The sequence below is a fragment of the Cyprinodon tularosa genome, unplaced genomic scaffold (assembly GCF_016077235.1).
Source record: "Cyprinodon tularosa strain WSP-4 unplaced genomic scaffold, ASM1607723v1 ctg618, whole genome shotgun sequence".
In the NCBI taxonomy this organism is placed as follows: Eukaryota; Metazoa; Chordata; class Actinopteri; order Cyprinodontiformes; family Cyprinodontidae; genus Cyprinodon; species Cyprinodon tularosa.
In genome coordinates, this window is record NW_024039361.1 from 164,409 (window position 1) to 191,114 (window position 26,706).

The 26,706-nt window shown below is 46.0% G+C and overlaps 2 protein-coding genes across 7 annotated transcripts in view; one reads left to right on the forward strand and one right to left on the reverse strand.

The window, feature by feature from the left end:
* Positions 1-1,168: 1,168 nt before the first annotated feature.
* On the forward strand, positions 1,169-20,145 carry scn1ba (sodium channel, voltage-gated, type I, beta a). Of its 2 annotated transcripts, none has more exons than XM_038307695.1 (6): positions 1,169-1,771; positions 10,827-10,993; positions 13,165-13,402; positions 18,901-19,042; positions 19,204-19,275; positions 19,470-20,145. In XM_038307695.1, exons 1-5 carry the CDS (start codon positions 1,735-1,737, stop codon positions 19,268-19,270), a joined length of 651 nt encoding a protein of 216 aa, XP_038163623.1. In that variant the 5' UTR covers positions 1,169-1,734; the 3' UTR covers positions 19,271-19,275; positions 19,470-20,145. The 2 variants fall into 2 exon arrangements, with proteins under 2 accessions (XP_038163623.1, XP_038163624.1); XM_038307696.1 differs by lacking the exon at positions 1,169-1,771 and adding an exon at positions 10,214-10,323.
* Positions 20,146-25,611: 5,466 nt separating this feature from the next.
* gramd1a (GRAM domain containing 1A) overlaps positions 25,612-26,706 on the reverse strand; it is a 41,820-nt gene continuing 40,725 nt past the window's right edge. For all 5 annotated transcript variants that reach the window (XM_038307657.1, XM_038307658.1, XM_038307656.1 and 2 more), the window contains one exon: positions 25,612-26,671. In XM_038307657.1, coding sequence (XP_038163585.1) covers positions 26,576-26,671 — 96 coding nt within the window. In that variant the 3' untranslated portion in view covers positions 25,612-26,575. The remainder of the gene's footprint in view (positions 26,672-26,706) is intronic.

A 26,706-nucleotide genomic window follows, 5' to 3' on the forward strand; every position in this document is an offset into this window, starting at 1 on the left:
GCGGCCATCTGCTGAGGCCCACTGGGGTTCAAGGAGACAGAAGCAGACATAGAAAAAGAAGCATAGATACAAATGGCAACTGTCAACCAGCTCCACAGGCGGCCCCGTCCAGGAAACACACAGCCAGGCAGACGAGCTCCGAGCCAGCTCCCATGTCAGAGGATGAAGAGAGCACATCCAGTTAGTCACAGTCAGAGAAACAGGACTACACTGGAAAACAGGCCGATCTCCAACATCTAGAAACAAAGGTGTTGATGGCAGCAGCACAGCTGATGTTTCTCTCTAGGATGGAGTCACAGCCAAACAGGAACAGACCAGATGAAGCTACTATGAGAAAAAGCAGAGAGAGCAGAACGTTAGAGATTGAACTAACAGATTCTGCAGAGTGGGAGAATAGAGATAGAATGAAGCAGAATGATGAAAAAGGGGTCCCTATGTCCTCCAGCAGTCTAAGCCTATAGCAGCAGAACTATAGAGATAGCTCAGGATAACCTGAGCCACTCTAACTAGAAGCTTTATCAAAAAGGAAAGTTTTAAGCCTAGCCTTAAAAGTAGACAGGGTGTCTGCCTCACGGACTAAAACTGGTAGTTGGTTCCACAGGAGAGGAGCCTGAGAACTAAAAGATCTGCCTCCCATTCTACTTTTAGAAATTCTAGGAACCACTAGTAAACCTGCAGATTGAGAGCGAAGTGCTCTGTTAGGAACATAAGGAACAATCAGATCTCTGATATCAGATGGAGCTTGGCCATTTAAGGCTTTATATGTGAGAAGGAGGATTTTAAATTCTATTCTGGATTTAACAGAAGTTCCGTGTAAACTTATCAGGCTGCCTGCTGTGGCTCCACAGCGCCTCCTGCTGGCTTCAGCCCTAAGCTGCAGCTCGGTTCGCTTATTCCTCGGTCCGGTTCTGCCTTTATTTGAATCAATAAGCGAACTTTTCCTGCTGCCTTGTTTGGTTCCTCTCCAACATCCTGGAGCTTCTAGAGGAAACGTTAGAAAATCTGTTACCATAGCAACGCCTCTACCTCCTCTCCTCCTCCGTGTCGCGGTTGCAATGCATCCCCCCCCCCCCCCCCCCCCCCCCTTTCTCTGACTTTCAGCTCATCGCTCTCCTTTCCTCTCCAGCTCAGGTTTCTCCTCCCACCGCTGCAGGAGGAGGAGCTCCCGGTACCTCCTGATGGAAGCCAACCAGCTCTGATCCACAGTCAGCTTCTACCCGGGAGAACATTGTTCACAGGTTATCCGGGTCTCTATCGGGGGGTTAATCCGTCTGAAGACGCGCAGGAAGCGGACCGCTGCTGCTGCGGAGATCCGCAGATGAAGGCGAGCGAACAGCGGCTGGTTGAGGCGCACATTGCGTCATCAGCGTCATCCAGGGCTGGATGAGCAGCAGGCTGATCCTGGAGCAACAACAGCCTCACTGCTTCCCTCCATCTCCTGCGCTGCTTTCTGCTCAGGTCACGTTTGATTTCTGCAACATTTGGGCTCCAGGTTATCTTCCAGGTCGTCTTCCAGGTCCTCCTCCAGGTCCTCCTCAGCAGGAGCTTCCACTCTGCTCCCAGGTGCTTCAGAAGGGTCTTCACGCCTCCTCCCCCTCTGCATCAGGAGCAGAGGAAGAGGAGGGCGGACCACACCCAGAGTCCCAGCAGCTTCATCCTCCTCTTCCTCCCTCAGCCTGGAGGTGTTCAGTCGGAGCGGAGAGCGTTGGTGTGACTCCTCCAAAGTGAGCCAGGATGCTCCTGCTGCCTGTGACCCTCCTTGCTCTCCAAGGTGAGTGGGCTGCATGTGTTCATGAGCCTCCAGCTGAGGAGCTCTCTGCTTCTCTGAACTTCATGTTGTTTCAGAAACCTAACGGTGTTATTCTGCTGTTTCACTGGTAACAGAAAGGAGGAGAAGTTTTTCTTCCAGGAAGTTTTCTAACAAACATTCAGGGTCATCTAACAACACTTGTTACCATCGTTTACTTCTGCAGAAACATCTTCCTTTCTAGAAGGTTCAGCTGCCTGCAAACTGAATGAGAACTGAAGGTTAAATCAGTGGAGAAGAGAAGAAGCATCTGATAAACATGTTAGAAGATGAAGCATCAAATATTGAAATCTATGAGTCATTTTTTCTTAAAATACGTGCATTTGGTCTCGGATTGAGGAGATAAAAGAGACATTTTGCCAATGAGACAAGACAATTTACACTTAAAATAAGAAAACATAATTGTCTTATTTCAAGCACATATTATCTAATTATCTTATTTTAAGAGTAAAAATACTCATTCTATTGGAAAACTCATTTATCTACTCAAATCAAGGGTAAATACATTTAATTTAGGAAATATTTACTTATTTCTAGATGTTTTTGCAGTGCAGGCAGAGAGGAACATTGCTGCTCTGATCATCAGACATGCTGGGATCCTCTAGAAGCTGCTGGTAGAGTCAGAAACATCTACAGAGCTTAAATTAAAAACATTAACTATAAAGAATGACTGATGAGATGCTGCTCCTGAATCCATCTGATTCTCTGATTGGTCTGAGGAGGATTTCGCTCTATTAAGGCTGCAGACGTTTGGTGTTTGACAAACGGACCCGATCCGACCTGAAAACAAAGGAAGGAAGGGATTTATTATCCTATTCAGCTTTTATCCTGATTTTAATTCTGAATTTTGATGTTTTTAATGAATGAAAATGATCAGAAAAACTGAAGATAACTGGTTTTGGGCTCCTAACGGGTCAGGAAACAATTCCTGATTCCTCCACAACAGCAGCATCCAGCTGACTGACAGGGAGGATGAAGAGGAGGATGACGAATCAAATGGAGAATTTAAATGATGATTAAAGTTGAAATTAGTTGAAATTTTCACTTTAGTTCAGATTTCAGTTTAACCTTCCAAAATGTTTATATTTAGCTGAATATAAAACCCTGAAGAGGAGCTTCTTCCTCAGGGAATGTCTTATTTATACTTTTATTAAACTGCAAACAGAAAAAGGAATGAAGAGTTTAAAGGTATTGATGGAGCTAATCTGCTCCCATCAGCTAATGCCGGCTGCTACAGCCGGACCCAACAAGGCAGAAGGTGAAACCGAGGAACAGAAAGAGGTTTGGAGGTTTCTTCTTCTTCTGCTGCTGATAAACACCAGGAACGTCCTGCAGATTTATCAGGACAGATCAGAACCGATTCAAGATCAAAACCACTTTAATGTTGTTATTAATTAGAAGAGAGGGAGAATGCATGGAGCGGAGGCTCGGAGATGTTAGTGCCATAATTACTGGGAGGCGGGCACTTCCAGCTGCAGCTAATGGAAGCTAACCGCATTACGGAGCCTTCAGGCTGCTAATGTCTGCAGAGAGGACTGATAGTCGCATCAGATGGAGTCACGCCAGAAGACCGCAGTGAAGCTGATTCCTCCAGATGCCTCGGTCCGATCGGACCCTTCTGGACCTCAGGCAGCAAAAAACGATCCGGTTCTGCAGATCCGGACGCTGCTGGATCTATCTTCCAAACTCTGGTCAGTCCAGCAGCTGCATCCTCCTCTGCCTCAGGATGTGGCTTTCTGTGTCCCTGGAGAAGATGAGAGTGGGGGGGGGGGGGGGGGGGGGGGGGTTGGTTCCAGCCCATACCATGATACGACCCCCCAGCATCAGAGAGGCTGTGGAACACGGATCTCTCAGAATCTAATCCTTGGTTCTGCTTTGTGATGCAGAGAAGGAACAAATGCTTCCCTGCTTCTCCTTAATGAAGAACCATAATCTGAGAACATGGGTTCCACCTCAGCTTCTGATCTGAACAATCTTCCTCTGGTTCCACTCATCAGTTTATGATCAGAGATCTTTTCTGCTTCCTGCATCGTCGTCTGACCTGCTTTCTAAACCCACTGTGGAACGAAGGGGAGCTAATGAAGCTGATGGGTCCTTCTCCATCATGAAGCGTTCTCTGTTTTCTCTGGGAAACGTTCTGCAGCATCAGCAGGACAAAGTGGTCTTCAGCAGGAAGCATCCTTCCTTCCTTCCTTCCTTCCTTCGTTGATTTTAGCGTCCAGCCCGGTCGGGCAGCTGGGTCCGAACTGGGAAGGAGCTTCGCTCCGGTTCTGCTCTTCAGGGTCACAGCAAAAATCTGGAGCGTGAAAATGACCCAATTAGAGGAACCATTTAACTCTCACACAAGTTTATTTCTCGCTGTATGCTGCGGTGACCATGTGGTGAAATCAAAGAGCTGGAGGCACCTCTGTAAATCCTCAGTCATTGCCATGGCAACCAAAAAACAGGCTGAAATTGGAAGCTAAGCGGACTTTCGCTCCGTTTTTGGAAGAAAAGATCTGCAGAAAGTGATGCGCTGGTGATCTCACAACTAGCATCTAACATGATGGAAATCTGAATCACCCAGAATATCTTAGGTCAGAACTAAACTTGTATTCAATTCTATTCAGTTTATTTCTATAGCTCCAATTCACATCATGTCATCTCAGGTCACTTTCCAGTTCACCAGATCATCCAGTCAGATTGATTCAAAGTTTTCCATCTAAGGAAAACCAGCTGATTGCATCGACTCATTGACTCTTCAGCAATCCCTCACACTAAGCATGCTTGTAGCGACAGTGGAGAGGAAAAACTCCCTTTGAACAGGAAGAAACCTCCAGCAGAACCAGGCTCAGTGTGAGCGGCCATCTGCTGAGGCCCACTGGGGTTCAAGGAGACAGAAGCAGACATAGAAAAAGAAGCATAGATACAAAAGGCAACTGTCAACCAGCTCCACAGGCGGCCCCGTCCAGGAAACACGCAGCCAGGCAGACGAGCTCCGAGCCAGCTCCCATGTCAGAGGATGAAGAGAGCACATCCAGTTAGTCACAGTCAGAGAAACAGGACTACACTGGAAAACAGGCCAAGCTCCAACATCTAGAAACAAAGGTGTTGATGGCAGCAGCACAGCTGATATTTCTCTCCAGGATGGAGTCACAGCCAAACAGGAACAGACCAGATGAAGCTACTATGAGAAAAAGCTGATTTTTATTTGGACGTTTTCTCCGCATACCCGCCTGCAGGCCTCCAGGTGACTTTACGGATACTCTGGATTCTGTCTGGAGAGGACATCTGGGAGATTAAACCCAGTTCTGATCCAGGATCACCTGGTTCCTGCAGAAGAAGCTCCTCCTCCTGCTCCAACATTCAGGACCAGAACTCAGGCATCTCTCTTCCCCAAACAGAAAGAAGAAAGTTTATTTTCCTGGAGAAACATCACGCCGTATCTGCAGATGACCACAGAGAATCAGATCAGTCCTGCTGCCGTCCAGTCTGCTCCAGCATGACGACACCTGCAGGAGGATGGGGACAGTTGGAGCTTCTGTCTATGAGGGAACCAAAGAGTTAACATTGTTCTCCTGCTGAGTGGCAGCAGCTTTCTGAGGAGGCATCATGTGATCTGTTTGATGGACAGAAGGTCCATGTCCCTCAGCGAGCTGGATGTTACTGTCTGAGGTGCCAGTGGGCGGAAGCTGATTTAAACGGAGCTAAACTGAAGGTTTGGTCTGAATCATTGCATCTTTTTTAAGTTTGGAGAACATCAGAGTTTTCTGGAAACTGTCCTCTGTCTGCATACGAGGACTTGGGCACTTCCTGTTTCTGTCTCACTGGGACAATCCATCTTTGAATGAGATGAGAAGTAGACAGACATTTTTCAGCCTGGGACGTTGGGACGGCGTCATGGCGACAGAAGAAAGGTGAGCGGGGGAAATGTCAGAAGTCCTTGGCATTTCCCCGGGACAGCTCGTCCCCAGCATGTCTTCATGTGTGCAGCAACAGAGCCATGGAAACAGCTGCTGTCTCCTCAGAGACACGCTGAGTCCTCATGTCTCCTGGAGCTGCAGACGATGGTCTTTTCTGCAGCTGAGGGACATTTGAGGCCTCAGAGGGGAACAGCTGTTGATGAGAGGGATTACAGACTGCCACGACACAGCCCAGAATATAAAATCCTAATCTGCAGCTTCTAGAACTTTCCTTGCATAATCCCAAGCCTCAGTTTGCAGATTGCTCTGTGGATTAACCGCTGCGTCCAGCTGCTGTTGGACGCATCACTGGCTCTGGATGTGCTGATCCTGCAGAGCGACGGTCACGCTTCTCTCCTGTCGGTTTGCATGTTTGCATCTCCTCAGTCTGCCTGCTCAGCGTTTCTTCCTGCTGCAGCCAATCAGCAACAGCCGCTCTGAACGTTGGAGAAGCTCAGAGGTAAAGTTGTCTCTGCGCTCTGTCCCGATGGACAGGAAGGAGAAGCTGGGACTGAGGCGGAACGTCACTCAATCCTCCAGAGAGGAAAACAGATTCCCATCCTGCACACTGTAAAAAATGAAATCTAAATAAGTCATTTTTTCTTAAAATAAGTACATTTTTCTTTAATTGAGAAGGTAAGTGAGACATTTTGCCAATGGAACAAAATAATTTAAATTAAAATAAGAAAAAAACGACTGCATTGTCTTATTTCAGGTGTACATTATCTAATGATCATATTTTAAGAGTAAAACAACTAATTGCTTTGGCAAATAATCTTATTTACCTGCTTAATTTAAGGCTAAATACACTTAATGGAAGAAATGTTCACTTATTTCTAGATTGTTTTTGAAGTGCAGCATCCATTTCAGGATCCTCATCAGAACCTGTGCAGCTCACTGGATCATCGTGTTTACAGCGACCTTTACCATCCAGAACCAACCGGACCTCTGTGACCCGGATCCACAGGAAATTTCTGGAAACAGTCCTTCCAACCTGGAGATTTGATTACATTCTATTCAGTTTATTTCTATAGCTCCAATTCACATCATGTCATCTCAGGTTTATAGATCCAGATCAACCAGATCATCCAGTCAGATTGATTCAAAGTTTTCTATCTAAGGAAAACCAGCTGATTGCATCGACTCATTGACTCTTCAGCAATCCCCCACACTAAGCATGCTTGTAGCGACGGTGGAGAGGAAAAACTCCCTTTGAACAGGAATGGCCGCTCACACTGAGCCGCTCCGTTTCATTTAGATCATCAAACGTCTGAGTTTCATTCAAACCACCAAGGCGGCCTCAAAATACTCCATCATCGGACTCTGCCGACCTTCAGAAGCTCCATCTGATAAAAGTCATTTCCTGTTTTCATCATGTAGTTTAGAAAATAAGCTTTAATTACCTCATTAAATAAAAAATAAATCAAATCTTTGATCTAACTGTAACTTTGTTGTTTTTCTTTCTAAACCTCCTTTCTTCTTCTGCGGGACATCCAGGCCGCGAGCGTCTGCCTCCTTCTCTGACCTCCAAACATGGAGGTCTTTCCCTCTTTAATATGATGCAGCTCTCCTGGTTTTGTGTTGAGCCTTATGAAGGGCCAGAGCTTCTCCTCTGCTTGTATTCCAGGTTTGACTCCAAACCAAACACTTCGTCCTCTCTGTCTGCTGGTGTCACAGAGTGTCTCACAGGTCTGAGTCATGAATCTGTTGCTCTGCAGTGAGGCTTCACAGATGCATGAAGTGATGAATGTCCTCCGTCGGCTCCCGGCAGCTCAGGATTAACGCCGACATCTGGAGCAGTTTGCAGCAGCCTCCAATTAACACGGACTATCGACTTCCGTTTGTAACAGACGAGGGTTCGGAGATGGAGCTGAAAAATGCGTGAAAAAGCTGCATCACTTCTCGGCTTCCTGTGAATCAGTGCGCCTGTTCTCTGAGGAGGGATGAAAAAAGGAAGCTTTTATAGATTCGCCTTTCGCCTAAAGTCTGTTTGGTTCTCTGCTCATCTGTCAGTCAGCTGAGAAAACAGGGAACCTGACCCCAGATCAGCTGCCACTGGTTAAAACATCTGTTTGATGCAGCTGAGCTCTACTGGACACAGACAGACCTGAAAAAGGTCTTGAACTCGGTGGTTAGTTTGACTTTCAATGCTGAACATTGTTTTTGCTGCTCCGGCACTGTCAATATTTCGCTGCAGTCTTTCACAGTCTGGAGAATCAGGGAGGAATTTTGTTTAAGAAGTCGAGCTAACAACCGGGACCTGATGAGGTCTTGAACAGTCGGTATAGGGTTGTGGTCAGGTCTTGGATGGTCTTTATACATCTTTGGTGCTCCTTGGAGGTTTTTATATGGTCTTGTTGAGGTATTTGTATATTTATATTTTGATTGGTCTTTATTGAGTCTTAGATGGTCCCTATAGACTGTCATGCTGCATTGTTTTCTATCTATTGTCTTTACAGGATCTTGGTGAGTTCTCAACAAGTTATGAATAGCATATTAGGGAGGTCTTGGGAGCTCTTTATTTGGTCCTTGTGAGGTCTTGGTTGTTCTTTGTAGGGTCTGGCGAGGTCTTAGAGTGTCTTTATTTGGTCGTAGTGAGTTCTTGGGTGGTCTTTATAAGGTCTTAGATGGTCTCTAAAAGTCTTAGTGAGGTCTAAGAAGGTCTTTATGGGGTATGGGTAAGGTCTTGGGAGGTCTTTATTGGGTCTTGGTGAGGTCTTAGATGGTCTTTTTAGGGTCTTGTTGTGGTCTTGGATGGTCTTTATAGGGTCTTTGTGAAGCCTTGTGGGATCTTTATAGGTCTTGGATAGTATTTATTTGGACTTGGTGAGATCTTGGATGGTCTTCATAGGCGAGGTCTTAGATGGTGATTTATGGTCATGGTGTGGTCTTAGATGTATTTATTGAGTCTTGGTGAGGTCTTTTATAGTCTTCATAGGTCTTGGAGAGGTCTTGGGTGGTCTGTACAGGGTCTTGTTAGGTCTAGGATGGTGTTTTAGGGTCTTGGGGTGGTCTTGGATGGTTCCTACAGGGTCTCGGTGAAGCATTGGGTGACCTTTATTGGTCTTTATGAGTATTGATTGAGTCTTGGCTAGGTCATGTATGGTCTTTATAGGTCTTGGAAAGCTCTTGGGTGGTCTCTATAGGGTTTTGTTACGTCTTAGATGGTGTTTTAGGGTCTTTGTGAAGCATTGGGTGATCTTTATAGGTCTTGGATGGTCTTTATTCAGTCTTTATAGGAACTTGATGAGGTTGTGGGTCTTTGTGAGGGTCTTTGATGGTCTTTATAAGTCTTGCGGGGTCTTGGATGGCGTTTTAGGGTCTTGGTGTGGTCTTGGATTGTTCCTACAGGGTCTTGGTGAAGCATTGGGTGATCCTTGTAGGTCTTGGATGGTCTTTATTCAGTCTTTATAGGAACTTGATGTGGTTGTGGATGATATTTATTGGGTCTTTGTGAGGGTCTTTGATGGTCTTTATAGGTCTTGCGAGGTCTTGGATGGCGTTTTAGGGTCTTGATGTGGTCTTGGATGGTCCTTATAAGGTCTTGTTGAAGCCTTGGGTGATCTTTATAGGTCGTGGATGGTCTTTATAGGGTCTTGGTGAGGTCGTGGATGGTCTTTATAGGGTCTTGGTGAGGTCGTGGATGGTCTTTATAGGGTCTTGGTGAGGTCGTGGATGGTCTTTATAGGGTCTTGGTGAGGTCGTGGATGGTCTTTATAGGGTCTTGGTGAGGTCGTGGATGGTCTTTATAGGGTCTTGGTGAGGTCGTGGATGGTCTTTATAGGGTCTTGGTGAGGTCGTGGATGGTCTTTATAGGGTATTTTCAGGTTTCCTGGATGTCCCAGTGTTTATGCGTCATGGACGCAGACAGTCTCTGCTATTATCTTCTCTAAGATGAAGGAGAGGAGCGTTGCTAAAAGACAGAAAGCAGGACTTCAGGTATGAACCTGGTCCTTCAGCTGTCCTGGTTATCAATAATTAAAGACAAACCTTTTTCTGTTAGGGTTAGACTGGACTGAACCAAGCAGACTGTCAAAGATTAAAGGAGAGAAAATAATGGTTGATTTTAGATGTTTGTTTTTTTTACTATCGCCTGTTTAAATGACATCAGGCTTATTCTCAGTGGTAGAGGTCCAGTCTGCATGGCTGTGACGGTCATTCCTGCCATTTACTGCAGACTGGACATCAACAGCTCAGCACTGGAAAACAGAATCAAAGTGTTTTTATGTTTAATGAAGTCTTAAAGTTGTTCTCCTAATATTCTCTTTTCCTCCTTTTCCTCTGCAGCTCTTCCTTCTCTCATCCTCACACACCTTGTCTTTCTAACATCCATCCTTCCTCAGCAGGCCGACGCATCGCCACAGACTTTCATGGTTTTGTGGCTGTTGATCTGATTTGGAGTTGAATGTTTCCTGTCTTTTCCCTTCACCCCCCCGTCCCTTCATCTTGCTATTCAAAATGAAAGCCCCCCCGCTCGAGGTGAAAGTAGAGCGTAGACCTCTTTGGTTGAGAGCGATGCTGAGGCCTCAGGGGAAACTGCAAGGTGCAGTTTGAGACAAACTTTTGGAGCTACAGGTGTGTTACTTCTGGCCGATGTGTCATGATAACGTTAGCATATATAGACGCCCGTCTCTATATATGATGTTAGCTCCAGCTGGCAACCAACAGAATGCAACAGGAAACAGGCTAACTGCTCACTGCAACCTCTTTATTTCCCCTCAGTTTCACCTTTTAAAGAGAACAATCACAGCTGAACTCTACTCCAAATTTTTTCTAAGAGTGAAGCAATGAGTGGAAATAAAAACAATGCGAAAATTAAAAAGTCAAAAAGAAAAATGACGCATGCATGGAGGATTGAAAGCAAGCACGCCAAAAAAGAAACATTGCAGGAGCTTCTGTTTTTTTTCTGAAGTACTAATTAGACTGTTTGCCTGCAAGTACTGAGAAAAAAAAACAAAAGCTCCTCCTGGAGTCACGGGAAAGGAGGGAGGGGGTCACCCACGGCCCCCCTCTCCCACCCGCTGACCGAGCAAACAGCAGCGCCTCGTCTCACTCGTCTTTCCTTTGTTGCTCTGCAGCGACTCTGTGCCATGCAGCCTGCGTGGAGGTGGACTCTGACACGGAGGCCGTGGCTAACGAGGGCTTCAGGCTGGGATGCATTTCCTGCAAGATGAGAGGCGAAGTTCCCGCCATCGCCGTCGTTAACTGGTTCTTCAAGGGTTCAGAGGACAAAGATTTCAATCCTGTAAGTGGAGCTAAGATCAGCCAATTATCCGCACCTCATCTCGAGTCTCTTTCCAGAGACTTTCAATCAGATTATCCAGTCAGATTGGTGCTGAAGGCTTTTAACTACAGTTTGTGGACTTCCTGATAGTAAAGAATTACAATAGTCCAGCCTTGAAGTAACAAATGCATGGACTAGTTTCTCAGCATCACCCCTGGACAGGAGATTGCTCATTTTTGCAATATTCCTCAGATGAAAGAAGGATATTCTAGAAACCTCTTTGATCTGGGATTTAAATGACAGGTCCTGATCAAAAATAACACCAAGATTTTTTACTTTATTATCTGAAATCAGTTTAATCCCATCCAAATGAAGTGACTGGCTAATCAGTTTCTTTTTCAGAGACTCTGGTCCAAAGACTATAACTTCTGTTTTGTCTGCATTCAGAAGCAGAAAGTTAAGAGTCATCCAGGTTTTTATGTCTTCAAGACATGCCTGTAATCTATGTAATGGGTTAGCTTCATCTGGATTATAGACAGATATAGCTGGGTATCATCAGCATAACAGTGGAAATTAATCCCATGCTGTCTAATAACTCTACCGATTGGGAGCATGTATAAAGTAAAGAGAATTGGTCCTAGCACTGATCCCTGTGGTACTCCACAGGTAACCTTTGAGCATGAGGAAGATCTATCATTAACATGAACAAACTGAATTCGATCAGATAGATAAGATTTAAACCAGTCTAGTGCTGTTCCTTTAATTCCAACAAAATATTCAAGTCTTTCTAAAAGAATATTATGATCAACTGGATCAAATGCAGCACTGAGATCCAACAGGACGAGGTTGGTCCACGGTTGGTTATTGGTGATGCTGCTGCAAGTTCAAGCAATATTTATGTTCATTCTTTATATCAAACATGGACTGAATCATTTTAACAGATTTTTTAATCTGTTAGAACTTCCCAAACTCTTTCAAAGTGAGTTTAGGAAGTTCTAACATCAGGAGTTCTACAGCTGGTGTCTGAACCACAGTTTGGAAGCGTCATGCAGATTGATTCAAAGTTTTCTATCAAGCAACAGTGGAGAGAAAAAACTCCCTTTTAACAGGAAGAAACCTCCAGCGTGATGGGAAACTTTGGAGATGTATAAGGATTAAAAAAAAAACTAACAAACGCAGTGGTGAAAGAACGCCAGAGTTTAACAGACACTTTATACAGAGTAGTTATTTACACAGTAAAATCAAACTTAATGGTTAAAGGGAAATCTTTGCTGCTTTTCTTCCTATTCCACCAAAACACACAGCCTTGGTTTGCATGGCCTTTCATGGACGTCCGTTCATGGTAACCCTAACCTGGTCCTAAACCCAACCCACAGTAGAAAGCTTTACCATTTGGGGACCCTTGAATGTCCTCATTTGGACCGGTCCCTCATTTGGACCGGTCAGTCCCCAGAATGAGGGATACTTGACGATAATGCTGGAGGTTTCTTCCTGTTCAAAGGGAGTTTTTCCTCTCCACTGTCGCTACAAGCATGCTTAGTGTGAGGGATTGCTGAAGAGTCAATGAGTCGATGCAATCAGCTGGTTTTCCTTAGATGGAAAACTTTGAATCAATCTGACTGGATGATCTGGTGAACTGGAAAGTGAACAACACTTAAGTTTGCTTGTAGCGACAGTGGAGAGGAAAACCTCCCTTTGAACAGGAAGAAACCTCCATCTGCTGAGGCCCACTGGGGTTCAAATAGAAACTTTAGAAGCAGATCTTTAATGAAAGGACAAACAGATGATGAGCGTAAGTCTTATTTTTCTTCTGAGCCAACCACATCAGGCCGCCGGAGGAAGCGGCGCCGTCTCTGTGCCCATCACTCCCAGGAGACGGCTGCTCCTCTTTCTGATGTAATTATCTTGTGGGAAACTGTTTGGTTTGTCAGCAGAAAGCTGAGTGTTGCATTTTTAATGACGGGTTCTTCTGCTGATCTCTGGATTGGAACGGCCATAAACTCAGAGCGTTTACTTACTGCAGGAGCAGGAAGAGCTGCAGCTTCTGCACTCAGCAGGAAACGCAGCATCAGCAGCAGCAGGAGGAGGAAAGTGAAACAAATGAACACAGAGATCTGGTTGTTGTGAACTTCCTTGGTTCTGCCTCCATAAACATCTCACAGCTTCTGTCTCTGTCCTGCTCCATGTTTCAGTTGTACATGTATGAGAACAAGCAGGGCGAGGTCCTGGACCCTCGCTTCTATGAGCGTCTGGACTGGAGCGGCAGCAAGCACACCCTGGACCTGCAGGACGGCTCCATCTACATCCTCAATGTCACCTTCAACGACACGGGGACCTACCGCTGCACCTTCGAGCGCAAACTCCTGTACTCCAACTACGAGTTTGAAGTCAACACCACCAGGGTGATCCACCTCAACGTGGTTCCCAAACGTAAGACCTGCCTCTCAGCTCCCTTTAAAGGAGAAGTCCGTTCAGCTAGAAATAACCAGTGGGTCATTATTTATACCTAAAACTAAAACGTCCGCAGTGATTTACACTGGAAAAAATAGAAATCTGGATAAGTCATTTTTTCTTAAAATAAGTGCATCTGTTCTTGAATTGAGGAGATAAAAGAGACATTTTACCAACAGAGCGAGACAATTTAGATTTAAAATAATAGAACACAACTGCATTGTCTTATTTCAAGTTCATATTATCGAGTTATCTTATTTTAAGAGTAAAAATACTCATTCCTTTGGCAAACTATCTCATTTAGTTACTCAAATTAAGAGTAAATACACTTAATTTAAGAAGATTTTTACTCATTTCTACATCATTTTATAGTGTAATCAGTCAAAACAATAAAACAACAAATTTTCGTTGCGATCACTGAGTCTGGGAGCGGCCATCTTTGCCCAAATATAGTAGTGTGGTGGTTTTCAATGGTAGAATGTCAAAAAATCAGGACACCTTCAGTCGATCATCTGATTGCCCCAGGACGGGAGAAGAAGCGTTTATTTTATAGATCAAATTGACATGCTGTCCTCAGTACACGTAACACAGCGCTGAACATTTCAACAGAACACATCTAGCTTTTCTCAACTTCTCATTCAAATCTGGGCGTTTATACAGGTGCTGGTCATAAAATTAGAATATCATGAAAAAGTAGATTGATTTCAGTAATTCCATTTAAAAAGTGAAACTTGTATATTATATTCATACATTACATACAAACTCATATATTTCAGATGTTTATTTTGTTTAATTTTGATGATTACAAATGACAACAAATGAAAATCTCAAATTCATCATATCAGAAAATTAGAATATTACTGAAGACCAATAAAAACAAAGGATTTATAGAAATGTTGGCCAACTGAAAAGTATGAACATGAAAAGTATGAGCATGTACAGCACTCAGTATTTAGTTGGGCCTCCTTTGGCCTGTATTACTGCAGCAATGCGGCGTGGCATGGAGTCGATCAGTCTGTGGCACTGCTCAGGTGTTATGATAGCCCAGGTTGCTCTAATAGTGGCTTTTAGCTCTTCTGAATTGTTGGGTCTGGTGTATTGCATCTTCTTCTTCACAATACCCCATAGATTTTCTATGGGGTTAAGGTCAGGAGAGTTTGCTGGCCAATTAAGAACAGGGATACCATGGTCCTTCAACCAGGTACTGGTAGCTTTGGCACTGTGTGCTGGTGCCAAGTCCTGTTGGAAAATGAAATCTGCATCTCCAAAAAGTTGGTCAGCTGCAGGAAGCATGAAGTGCTCTAAAACTTCCTGGTATGTGGCTGCGTTGACCCTGGACCTCAGAAAACACAATGGACCAACACCAGCAGATGACATGGCACCCCAAACCATCACTGACTGTGGAAACTTTACACTGGACTTCAAGCAACGTGGATGAAGTGCCTCTCTTCTTTTCCTCCAGACTCTGGGACCTTGATTTCCAAAGGAAATGCAAAATTTACTTTCATCAGAGAACATGACTTTGGACCACTCACCAGCAGTCCAGTCCTGTTTCTCTTTAGCCCAGGCAAGACGCTTCTGACGCTGTCTGTGGTTCAAGAGTGGCTTGACACAAGGAATGCGACAGCAGAAACCCATGTCTTTCATACGTCTGTGTGTGGTGGTTCTTGAAGCACTCACTCCAGCTGCAGTCCACTCTTTGTGAATCTCCCCCACATTTTTGAAGGGGTTTTGTTTCACAATCCTCTCCAGGGTGCGGTTATCTCTCTTGCTTGTACACTTTTTTCGACCACATCTTTTCCTTCCCTTCGCCTCTCTATTAATGTGCTTGGACACTGAGCTCTGTGAACAGCCAGCCTCTTTAGCGATGACCTTTTGTGTCTTGCCCTCCTTGTGCAAGGTGTCGATGGTCGTCTTTTGGACAACTGTCAAGTCAGCAGTCTTCCCCATGATTGTGTAGCCTATAGAACTAGACTGAAAGACCATTTAAAGGCTTTTGCAGGTGGTTTGAGTTAATTAGCTGATTAGAGTGTGGCACCAGGGGCCATCAATTTTGAACCTTTTCACAATATTCTAATTTTCTGATATGATGAATTTGAGATTTTCATTTGTTGTCATTTGTAATCATCAAAATTAAACAAAATAAACATCTGAAATATATGAGTTTGTATGTAATGTATGAATATAATATACAAGTTTCACTTTTTAAATGGAATTACTGAAATCAATCTACTTTTTCATGATATTCTAATTTTATGACCAGCACCTGTATAGTTTCAACATTGCACTGTGTGGATGTATGTGCACGACTGGACGCTCTGATAAAATTTCCTGGAAGTTCTTGGCCTGTGACCGGATTGCGTGCGAGTGGGCTTTTAAAGACTCTGTTTTTCAAGACTTGTACTTGGCTTCCAGCCTGTGAACACTTGTTATTGCCAAGATGTGTACGTGGCTTCCAGACTGCTTGCTCTGTGTTATCAATTATTGTGAGCTTAAGGTCACGATGACCTAGGGCAACACAATTCGCTTCTACAGTAGCCCCTCCCTCCTGCCATCTTCCAGCAGTGACGTCACGGTGCGGTAAGCCTAGCGCCATTCTCCCCGCTTTCCAAGCTAAATCAATGGGAACTACTAGACACATCTGCAATCAACAACAATTATTGAAGATTTCCAGAGGACTTCACCATTGAAATTCACCAGAGCTATAGTGGAACTGACAATGCCCACGTGCATGGCAGCTGGATGCTGGAATACATCGGGTAAAAGTGAAAAAAAAAGAGTTATTCCACCTTTCTGATTCCTGATCCTCCACGGACGGGTTGGTCGTTGGATCGCCAACTTGAAGAGGGAGGATTTGCCATCGAACTTCTGGCCAGAGAAAAAACCCGTAATATGTAGCCAACATTTGGAAGAAGAATGTTTTCAAGATGACTTGGATAATAGCGCGTTGTGACAAACACCAGATACAGCACTGGGACTTGATCAACAGCCGATACCGCACCGTGACAATGTCACTAACCAGTAGGTGGCAGTAGTGTTCTTCGACAAATATGGATGCCTCCAGTAAAGCACATTCACATGGAAATTACTCTGAATTAAAAACACTGATCATTTATTGAACAGGATGGAATCATTTCAGATTAAAAGAACTTTCAGAAGTTTGGATTCTGAATCTGAGCGACTTTTCCTTTAACATTAAAAACATATTTATGACTTTGGAAAATGCTAGTAGGAGAATTTCTTTCCCATCCAAACATCATGAACCTGATTTTAATGTCGTCTTTCTGTTGAAGCTTAGAAATATGTTACCAAAAAAACTCCAATATAATGAAAGAAGTTGCTTCATTTCAACTTGAGGTTTTAAAATCGACACTCAGATCCTGATAAACTATTATGATGATGATGGAGATTAATATTTCTGTTATTATCTGACACAAGATCTTAACCTTTCAACAGTTCAGGTTCAGGATTTTCCTCTTCTAGCTCCTCCTCTCCCTCTACCTCTCTCCTCACTGCTCCTCCTGCTGCTCGGCCCAAAGAGGAGCTCGCTTTGACTCGGCTTTTTCCTCCTTATCCTGTTTTCCCTTTAGTAAAGAAAATCAATCCAGTCTAAAGCTGATGAATCAATAAGCATTTCAACATCATGTTTCAATGAGTTTTATTTGTCATTTTAACAAATTAACATGAAATTAAACTAATTTAGTTTCCAGGTTCCAGAGCAGCCTAGTGCCAAAGAATAAAATAGTAAAACTGGCTATTAATGAGGATAAACATTAAACAAACCAGATAAATATGCTCATTTAATCACTTATGTAAATAAATATAGAACATTACAGCAGTTGTAGATAAAAATTTGTAATTTTGAGGCTTTTTGAAGGATCATGGTGACTCTGGAATGAAGGGAAAATCTTATTTATTTTGTTTCTGTGTCGGATTTCCTGTCAGCATCACATTCTGCTCGATGTTGGCCTGATTTTTCCGTTTCTACCTGAATGGAGCTGATAGTGGCTCCTCCCTGCAGGAGCCGGCAGCAGCTGCACAGACGTGTTCATTTGTTAGTCAAACACGCTCCTCTGCTGACGGAGGAGCCGCAGGAGGAGCAGCAGCTCTGCAAACATGTCAGCGCTCGCTGTGTTTGCAGAGCTGCTGCTTTGTTTGCAGGACAGCTTTTTAAATCAGTTCACGGTAAAGAAATAAAAATCAGGAGCGTTCCTGCAGCTGTTTGCTTCCAGGCACAAAATGACCTTCATTAAATATTCATGTTTCTGTTGTTTATTGTCGAGCACTGAAGCTAAAAACATCCGATCCATTTATAATGGCTTTAAAATCATGCAGACGTTGGTGAGAGAGCGGCTCGCTCTCAGCAGCTCACTGAGTTCCAGCAGCGTCCTTCAGTCTCCAGCTTTCTGCAGTCAGTCACTGCATAACCTCTGACCTTCAGGCTGCCTTTAGATCAGCTCCATGGAACAGGCCTCCATGGTGGAGCAGCGGCATCAGCGAAGCATCAGACGCAGGCCTGGAAAGCAGCCGCCGCTGGTGGAGGTGGAGGGGGGGGGGGTTCCAGTGAAAGGAACTGATCCCAGCGAACAGTTCATGTTGCTTGATGCTTGATTTACGATTGAAAACTTTATTCTTTTTCTCAGATCTTATATGAACATGAAATATTTTGGTTAGTATGAGGTGACTTCATTCTGAAAAAATGAATTTGTTTAGTTATATTTTAGCTGCTATGCATAACTGATGCTATTTCCTGGCTCCGCCCCTTCATTATAGACAGGTGATGCAGCACCTGGATTAAATTGTTTATTAGGGAGCTCTAGGATTCAGGCAGCGCAGCCATAGAGTGTTTGATCTGCCTGTTACGTCTTTCTGCGGTGAGAAATTCTAAGTTAGTTTTTAGATAATAAAGCGTCTAACAACGAGAGGAGAAAAGTGTGTTGGATGAATAATCACTGAGAACGACTGACAGCGCTGGAGCGCGTCCAGCTTGGATCCTTCTGCTTCCTGCGAACCAAAGGTCAAAGGTCCATTGAGACGTGGATGCTGGGAGTCCTGACCTCCTGGATGAATTAGAGCGCAGACTGAGAGGCAGGCCTTCTCATCCAACATTAGCAGCTGACCTTTCAAATGTGCTGCTGGAAGAATGGTCAAAGAAAAGAAAAGCCAACTTTGCTTGGCTTTTAAAATCAACCTTTAGCATTAAAAACGACACGGATGTTTATTCTTTCCCAATCATTGTTACTTTAAATCGCTAAAGATAAAGTGATTTATTCAGAAAAGCATAGAAACCGGATCCTCCATGAAGCGGCGGCGTCCCTCAGAGTCCTGTTCTCGGTCTTTTGTTTTTAACTGATCGAGCTGGAGGACCGGAGCAGAGAGGACGGAGGACGGACTCTAACTCAGGACACGAATCATTTCTCACTGCTATGAGCCGCCCTATTCCTGTCTCAGCTCCTGCTCCTTCTGTGTCGCCGCAGTCACCAGAGGAATGGCGTCCATCCTGTCTGAGGTGATGATGTACGTCTCCATCATCGGGCTGCAGTTCTGGCTGGTCGTTGAGATGATTTACTGCTACAGGAAGATCTCAGCGGCCGGAGAAGAAGCTCTGAGGGAGAGCGAGTGAGTAAGAGGCAGCCTGTCGTCTCCTCGTCCTCCCGTTGGGTGGACCAGATGTCCCGACAGCGTCCCCCTGCTTGTTGTTCCCCTCCTGCAGAACCAGCGGTCTGTCCGTCTGAAAGTAGCAGCAGGTTCTGCTCTGATCTTTGCTCTCTGTTCCTCAGGGCCGAGTATTTAGCCATCGCTTCAGAGAGCAAAGACAACTGTGCAGGAGTCCAGGTGGCAGAATAATCCTGGTAGGTCGACTCTTCTTCTCTGCTTCTTTACTTTGAACCCAGAACCGAAAAACTTAATCTAAACCAGAGAAAAAGTTTCTTCTCTGAACCACTTTGATTTATGAAAGTAACTGACCTCCTCAGCAGTTAGTCAGGATATAAATCCTGGAATGAAACCTCAGTTATTCTGCAGCAGTTCTCTGTTTGTTCTGCAGGTTACAGAAGGAGGCCCCTCCCTGAGGAACCCGCCTCCTACAGCCTCCCCTCCTCCTCCCTACATGATAGAAATCCTGATACCTGGAAGCAGAAACAGACTCAGCTTGAAGAAGCTGCTGAGCTGCGAGGAGCAGAAGGAAGCATGAAGTTCCCCAGGAGGAGATCTGAGGACTGCGTCCCGCTGGGTTCCCCATCCCTGCATGCTGAGGAGCATCGCTCATGTTCTCTCACTTTTCTTCACGGACCAGTTGTTCATCTGCAGGTTTAAGTTTCTGTCAGGAAAATTCAAGGATGAGATTTAAAACTAAAGCAACAACAAATCAGAAAACAAACATCTTGTTGGAGAGCAGGGCTGCAGCAGCTTCCTGCCAGAAGTTCAGAACTTCTCCCTGAAAGTCTTTCATATAAAAAACAAAATAATCCTGGTTTGGATTTTTTCTGCAGGTTTTCCTTTAAAAAGGAGAGAGAAGAAAAAATCCCTAAAAAGTAGAGAAATCGCTCCATTAATCACCATCAAAGCAAAACGCCTCTGCATGTTCATCTAAGGTGCTGCAGCAGCGACACCCAGTGGACAAATAAATCAATGAACAATAATTGGAAGCTTCAGTCGACAGAACAAACAGTTCCTGCATCTTCAAAACATTGAATTTATTTAGAGAAATTAAGTTGATGGAGCAGCCATTCAGGGTGACCCCGCCTCTCACCCGTAGACTGCCCCGTTCAGGGTGACCCCGCCTCTCACCCGTAGACTGCCCGTTCAGGGTGACCCCGCCTCTCACCCGTAGACTGCCCCATTCAGGGTGACCCCGCCTCTCACCCGTAGACTGCCCCGTTCAGGGTGACCCCGCCTCTCACCCGTAGACTGCCCCGTTCAGGGTGACCCCGCCTCTCACTCGTAGACTGCCCCGTTCAGGGTGACCCCGCCTCTCACCCGTAGACTGCCCGTTCAGGGTGACCCCGCCTCTCACCCGTAGACTGCCCCGTTCAGGGTGACCCCGCCTCTCACCCGTAGACTGCCCCGTTCAGGGTGACCCCGCCTCTCACTCGTAGACTGCCCCGTTCAGGGTGACCCCGCCTCTCACCCGTAGACTGCCCCGTTCAGGGTGACCCCGCCTCTCACCCGTAGACTGCCCCATTCAGGGTGACCCCGCCTCTCACCCGTAGACTGCCCCGTTCAGGGTGACCCCGCCTCTCACTCGTAGACTGCCCATTCAGGGTGACCCCGCCTCTCACCCGTAGACTGCCCGTTCAGGGTGACCCCGCCTCTCACCCGTAGACTGCCCATTCAGGGTGACCCCGCCTCTCACCCGTAGACTGCCCCGTTCAGGGTGACCCCGCCTCTCACTCGTAGACTGCCCCGTTCAGGGTGACCCCGCCTCTCACCCGTAGACTGCCCGTTCAGGGTGACCCCGCCTCTCACCCGTAGACTGCCCCGTTCAGGGTGACCCCGCCTCTCACCCGTAGACTGCCCCGTTCAGGGTGACCCCGCCTCTCACTCGTAGACTGCCCCGTTCAGGGTGACCCCGCCTCTCACCCGTAGACTGCCCCGTTCAGGGTGACCCCGCCTCTCACCCGTAGACTGCCCCATTCAGGGTGACCCCGCCTCTCACCCGTAGACTGCCCCGTTCAGGGTGACCCCGCCTCTCACTCGTAGACTGCCCATTCAGGGTGACCCCGCCTCTCACCCGTAGACTGCCCGTTCAGGGTGACCCCGCCTCTCACCCGTAGACTGCCCATTCAGGGTGACCCCGCCTCTCACCCGTAGACTGCCCCGTTCAGGGTGACCCCGCCTCTCACCCGTAGACTGCCCCGTTCAGGGTGACCCCGCCTCTCACCCGTAGACTGCCCCGTTCAGGGTGACCCCGCCTCTCACCCGTAGACTGCCCCATTCAGGGTGACCCCGCCTCTCACCCGTAGACTGCCCCGTTCAGGGTGACCCCGCCTCTCACTCGTAGACTGCCCATTCAGGGTGACCCCGCCTCTCACCCGTAGACTGCCCGTTCAGGGTGACCCCGCCTCTCACCCGTAGACTGCCCCGTTCAGGGTGACCCCGCCTCTCACCCGTAGACTGCCCCGTTCAGGGTGACCCCGCCTCTCACCCGTAGACTGCCCCATTCAGGGTGACCCCGCCTCTCACCCGTAGACTGCCCCGTTCAGGGTGACCCCGCCTCTCACTCGTAGACTGCCCATTCAGGGTGACCCCGCCTCTCACCCGTAGACTGCCCGTTCAGGGTGACCCCGCCTCTCACCCGTAGACTGCCCCGTTCAGGGTGACCCCGCCTCTCACCCGTAGACTGCCCCGTTCAGGGTGACCCCGCCTCTCACCCGTAGACTGCCCCATTCAGGGTGACCCCGCCTCTCACCCGTAGACTGCCCCGTTCAGGGTGACCCCGCCTCTCACTCGTAGACTGCCCCGTTCAGGGTGACCCCGCCTCTCACCCGTAGACTGCCCCGTTCAGGGTGACCCCGCCTCTCACCCGTAGACTGCCCCGTTCAGGGTGACCCCGCCTCTCACCCGTAGACTGCCCCGTTCAGGGTGACCCCGCCTCTCACCCGTAGACTGCCCCGTTCAGGGTGACCCCGCCTCTCACTCGTAGACTGCCCCGTTCAGGGTGACCCCGCCTCTCACCCGTAGACTGCCCCGTTCAGGGTGACCCCGCCTCTCACTCGTAGACTGCCCCGTTCAGGGTGACCCCGCCTCTCACCCGTAGACTGCCCCGTTCAGGGTGACCCCGCCTCTCACCCGTAGACTGCCCATTCAGGGTGACCCCGCCTCTCACCCGTAGACTGCCCCGTTCAGGGTGACCCCGCCTCTCACCCGTAGACTGCCCCGTTCAGGGTGACCCCGCCTCTCACTCGTAGACTGCCCCGTTCAGGGTGACCCCGCCTCTCACCCGTAGACTGCCCGTTCAGGGTGACCCCGCCTCTCACCCGTAGACTGCCCCGTTCAGGGTGACCCCGCCTCTCACCCGTAGACTGCCCGTTCAGGGTGACCCCGCCTCTCACCCGTAGACTGCCCCATTCAGGGTGACCCCGCCTCTCACCCGTAGACTGCCCCGTTCAGGGTGACCCCGCCTCTCACTCGTAGACTGCCCGTTCAGGGTGACCCCGCCTCTCACCCGTAGACTGCCCGTTCAGGGTGACCCCGCCTCTCACCCGTAGACTGCCCATTCAGGGTGACCCCGCCTCTCACCCGTAGACTGCCCCGTTCAGGGTGACCCCGCCTCTCACCCGTAGACTGCCCCGTTCAGGGTGACCCCGCCTCTCACCCGTAGACTGCCCGTTCAGGGTGACCCCGCCTCTCACCCGTAGACTGCCCCGTTCAGGGTGACCCCGCCTCTCACCCGTAGACTGCCCGTTCAGGGTGACCCCGGCTCTGTCTCTGCATTCCAGGTGGAACAGCCTCCCTCACATGTTCTGGTTTCCTGATGCCTCAAGCTGTTTTTACTGTGAGGATTTAAAGCCATGAGGATCCAGGAAACGTTCAGGAGATCCAGGACGCGTTCAGGAGATCCAGGAAACGTTCAGGAGATCCAGGAAGCGTTCAGGAGATCCAGGAAGCGTTCAGGAGATCTCCATTATCTCCATTCTTCATGTGGATCCAATCATCACATCTTTTTTGCTTTAACTTTATGATGAAAGTGTAACTGGATGCTGAGCTGCTTCCATCTAATTAATAATAATAATTCATATTTAAATGTGTTTCTGGCCTATTTATTTATTTATTTCACATCCATCACTAAGTTTTTATCACATGTTTCTACAGAGCAGCGATCCGAGATGTTTGGATCATGTTCTGGTCTCAGAGAGCAGAACCAGAACCGAGAACATAGAGTCCAAATCCAGAACGCACACATGAAAGACTGAATTTCTACTTTTCTGGAATCAGATTTATTTTCTGTTTTCAGAGATTTAAACTGAAGCAGTTCTGACCCCAGAACCAGATTAACCAGATAGGTTCTGAAACATGTCTGGGTTTTCCGTCGGATCCGGATTCTGGTTCCTGGAAACTCAGCCGAGCAGCGAAGCTGCATCAAGTCCAGATGTTTCTGTAGAAAACATCTGGATTCCTTTTTAAACAGCATCTCTGCAGAAACAAACATCTGCAAACATCTTAGAAAAACGTCTTTTCCCCAAAAACGTTTTCTATAATTTAGCTGCACGATAAAAAAGGAAAACATTCTAGTAGTTAATTCAGATTTTCTATTTTTATACACTTTTGAAATATTTTCTATCTTCTGTTGGATTAAAAAGTTAATCCTGTTTTAACATTTTAAAGGATGATTTATAAAAATCATTGGATTCTGAATCCATTTTTATGTAATAAGAGCATAAAGTTGATCATAGTGATTAAAAACTTTAATGAACCAAACATGATCAGAATATCTTAATTTATGATTAAATTTCCCTTTGATCAAATATTAACTAATTAAAATTAGCAGTAGAAGCTCAGATTAGAACAGATTATTCCTGATTATCCTGTAATTTAGTCCCTGTGTGAAATTAATTAAAAATTCACATTAATCCTGTCAGTTTTCAAACAGAACTAATTAACTAAATGTGGTTTATTTTCTATAAATGTTGAACTCAGAAGGAGCTTCAGTCAGATCTTATCCTCTGATGCGTTTCAGGTGTTCAAAGGTTCCTGTGTCTGGGGGGGGGGATCCTGGAGGGAACCAGGGAGGAACCGGTTCTGGACTTGTGGGCCGATCCAGATTCTGCTGAAGATGCATCCAGACCATTCAAAGCCTCCATGTTCTGCTTCCATCTCCAGTTAAACCAGTGGCCTAGTTCCTGTCCCAGTAGCTCCCTCCTGGTTCCTCCTCCTGCAGCCGTGGAGGTTCTGAATCTCCTTCTATCCTTTAAACTGTTTCTGTTAATTCAGCTCAGAGAGGAACCATGAGGAGAACCTGAGCTTCTGATCTCCAGTGGTTCTGGTTTCACCCTCAGAATGGAGGTACCGCTCAGGCAGGCAGCAGAATGATCAACCAGAAACTGGTTGGTTTCTGATCAACGGCCAATGAACAGGATTAATTGAGCCTGGCTGTTAATCTGGACTGGATCAGGTAACCAAGATAATCCCAGTTTAATCCGCAGCTACAGTGAAACAGGCCTGATATCCCATTATAATGAACTAATGGGTTCATCCTCATCCAGAAACAAACACACCTGGTGTCACTTTTAATAGCCGCCGTGTGAAACCATAGAGGCGTTCCTCTCCATCAGGGGGAGGAGCTTCCATTCTGGCTCCTCCCCTTTCAGGATGAAGCCTGGAGGCCCATCAGCTCCTCTTGTTTGTGAACAAAGACGTTTTATAAAAGTTTCACCTTTTAAAAAGTTTGTTGAAAGATAGAAAACGGAGAGCAGTGACGTCACTCCGACTTAAAAACCTTCAGCATCTAAAACACGAAGAAAATGAATCAGTTTTAATCTATGAACCAAAAACTGCAATGAAATTCAGAAAATGTCGAGAAAATGCACATTTTCAGGATTTACAACAAAAATCTATCAAATCAATTATTATTAAAAACAGCAACAGAAAATGTTATAAAAATAGTTTCCCTTCAGACTGAAGCCAAAGGAAAAACTCCCCTAAATAAATTATTTTATTTCTTAATTTGCTTTTTAATGGGATCGTTTGAAACATTTAAATTTTTCATCCTGAAGTGTTTTAAATGTTCTTTGCTTTGAGGGTCAGCGCTTTGCTCCAAGGAGCCAAATCTGACCTTCAACTTTTCTTCCAACAGTGACCACCAGGGGGCAGCAAAGCGCGGCCCAGTCCGTCCCAGTGAATTACAAAAATAAAATCCCATTTATGACTTGGTGACAATTCTAAGACCTATGAAAGACTTATTTTTTTTTATTTTATGCCTTTAAATACTTTTTAAAGATCAGATCATTTTAAATGAGTTAATTAATGATCAGTTTAGGGCTTATTTGGATGTCTGAGGCTATTAAATAAACAAAACATTTGAATAAACAAATTTTTAACTCAAAGTTTTTCATTGGATTATTTCAAATTCCTGAAGATAAAATCTAAAAAAGGGGATTAATCACGTTTCTTTGAAGCCAAAATAACGTTTTATCGGTTTAAAGTTGTTTTTAGTTTTGCTAGAAAATGAATCAAAGTATTAGGCTTTATTTAATTAAAATTTTATTTTGATTATTTAAACAGTTATTTATCTATTCTTCCAGTATTTTTTCACACCAAGAAAAAACAAAAACAGAAGGAGGATCGTTTCATGTTTTAGGATTTTCATTTCTCTGCTTCTTTGCTTTTTTTACAATCATAACTTTACAGAACATTCTCTCCTAAACCTTTAATAATAAATACATCAGCTGTTCGTTTCCATGGTGACCGTGCACAGCAGGGCCATCGAGCTTCAGCTGAAGCTCGGAGCAGAAGAAGAAACGATGAACCGATTCTCAGAAATGAAAGGACCTCAGAAAACGACAACAGGAAGTGGAAAAGCAATAAAAAAAAAATGAAAAGCAAATTCTGATCATTTAACACAAAAAAAAAAAAAAATACTGTTTCCCTTTTTGATGCTCCGGGTCTGAAAAGTTCTGCTTGGTCCGTTTTGTTCTGATTCGGCTGGAAAATGAAGATTTGGACAAAAAAAAAAAAACAAAGAAAAATGAGCAAAAACAAGGAGAACGTAACCATGGCAACGCACCCGCTCCTCTTCTTCACTCACATCATCTTCTTCCTCAGTGTTGATCTAAACCAGCAGCAGGGAAACATTCAGAAATCATTTTTGCTGCATCTGGTTGGTCCAAAACCAGCGAATCAGAGCGCAGAGCAGCCGTCACATGACCGCTGGAAGCAGGACGAGACTTCAGAGGTTCTAATAAATACTAAGATGGTCCGTCTCAGGGTGGAACCGATCCGGAGAAGGCAGCAGGTCAGGTTCTGGGCCCACCAGTGGGCCGGTTCACTTATATACACATGGGACCCAGCTGGCGGGGTGGGGGGGTTATTGCTGTGGTTCTGGAAGCTTCTCATTGGTCGAAGCTAAAGGCGTCTGAAGCTACTTCAAGTCAGTCAGGAGGAGAGCTGAGGAAGGAGCGGTCCGACCGGGACCCGATTCTGATTGGGGGGGGCTCAGGTCTCAGACGGGGGCTCTGCCAGGGAGTCGGGGGGGTCCTGCAGCTCCGGTACCTCGATGTTTCTGTGGAGTTTCTCCAGAGAATGCTTCATCTGTGGAGCAAACAGAAGCGATGAGCCGCCGGCTG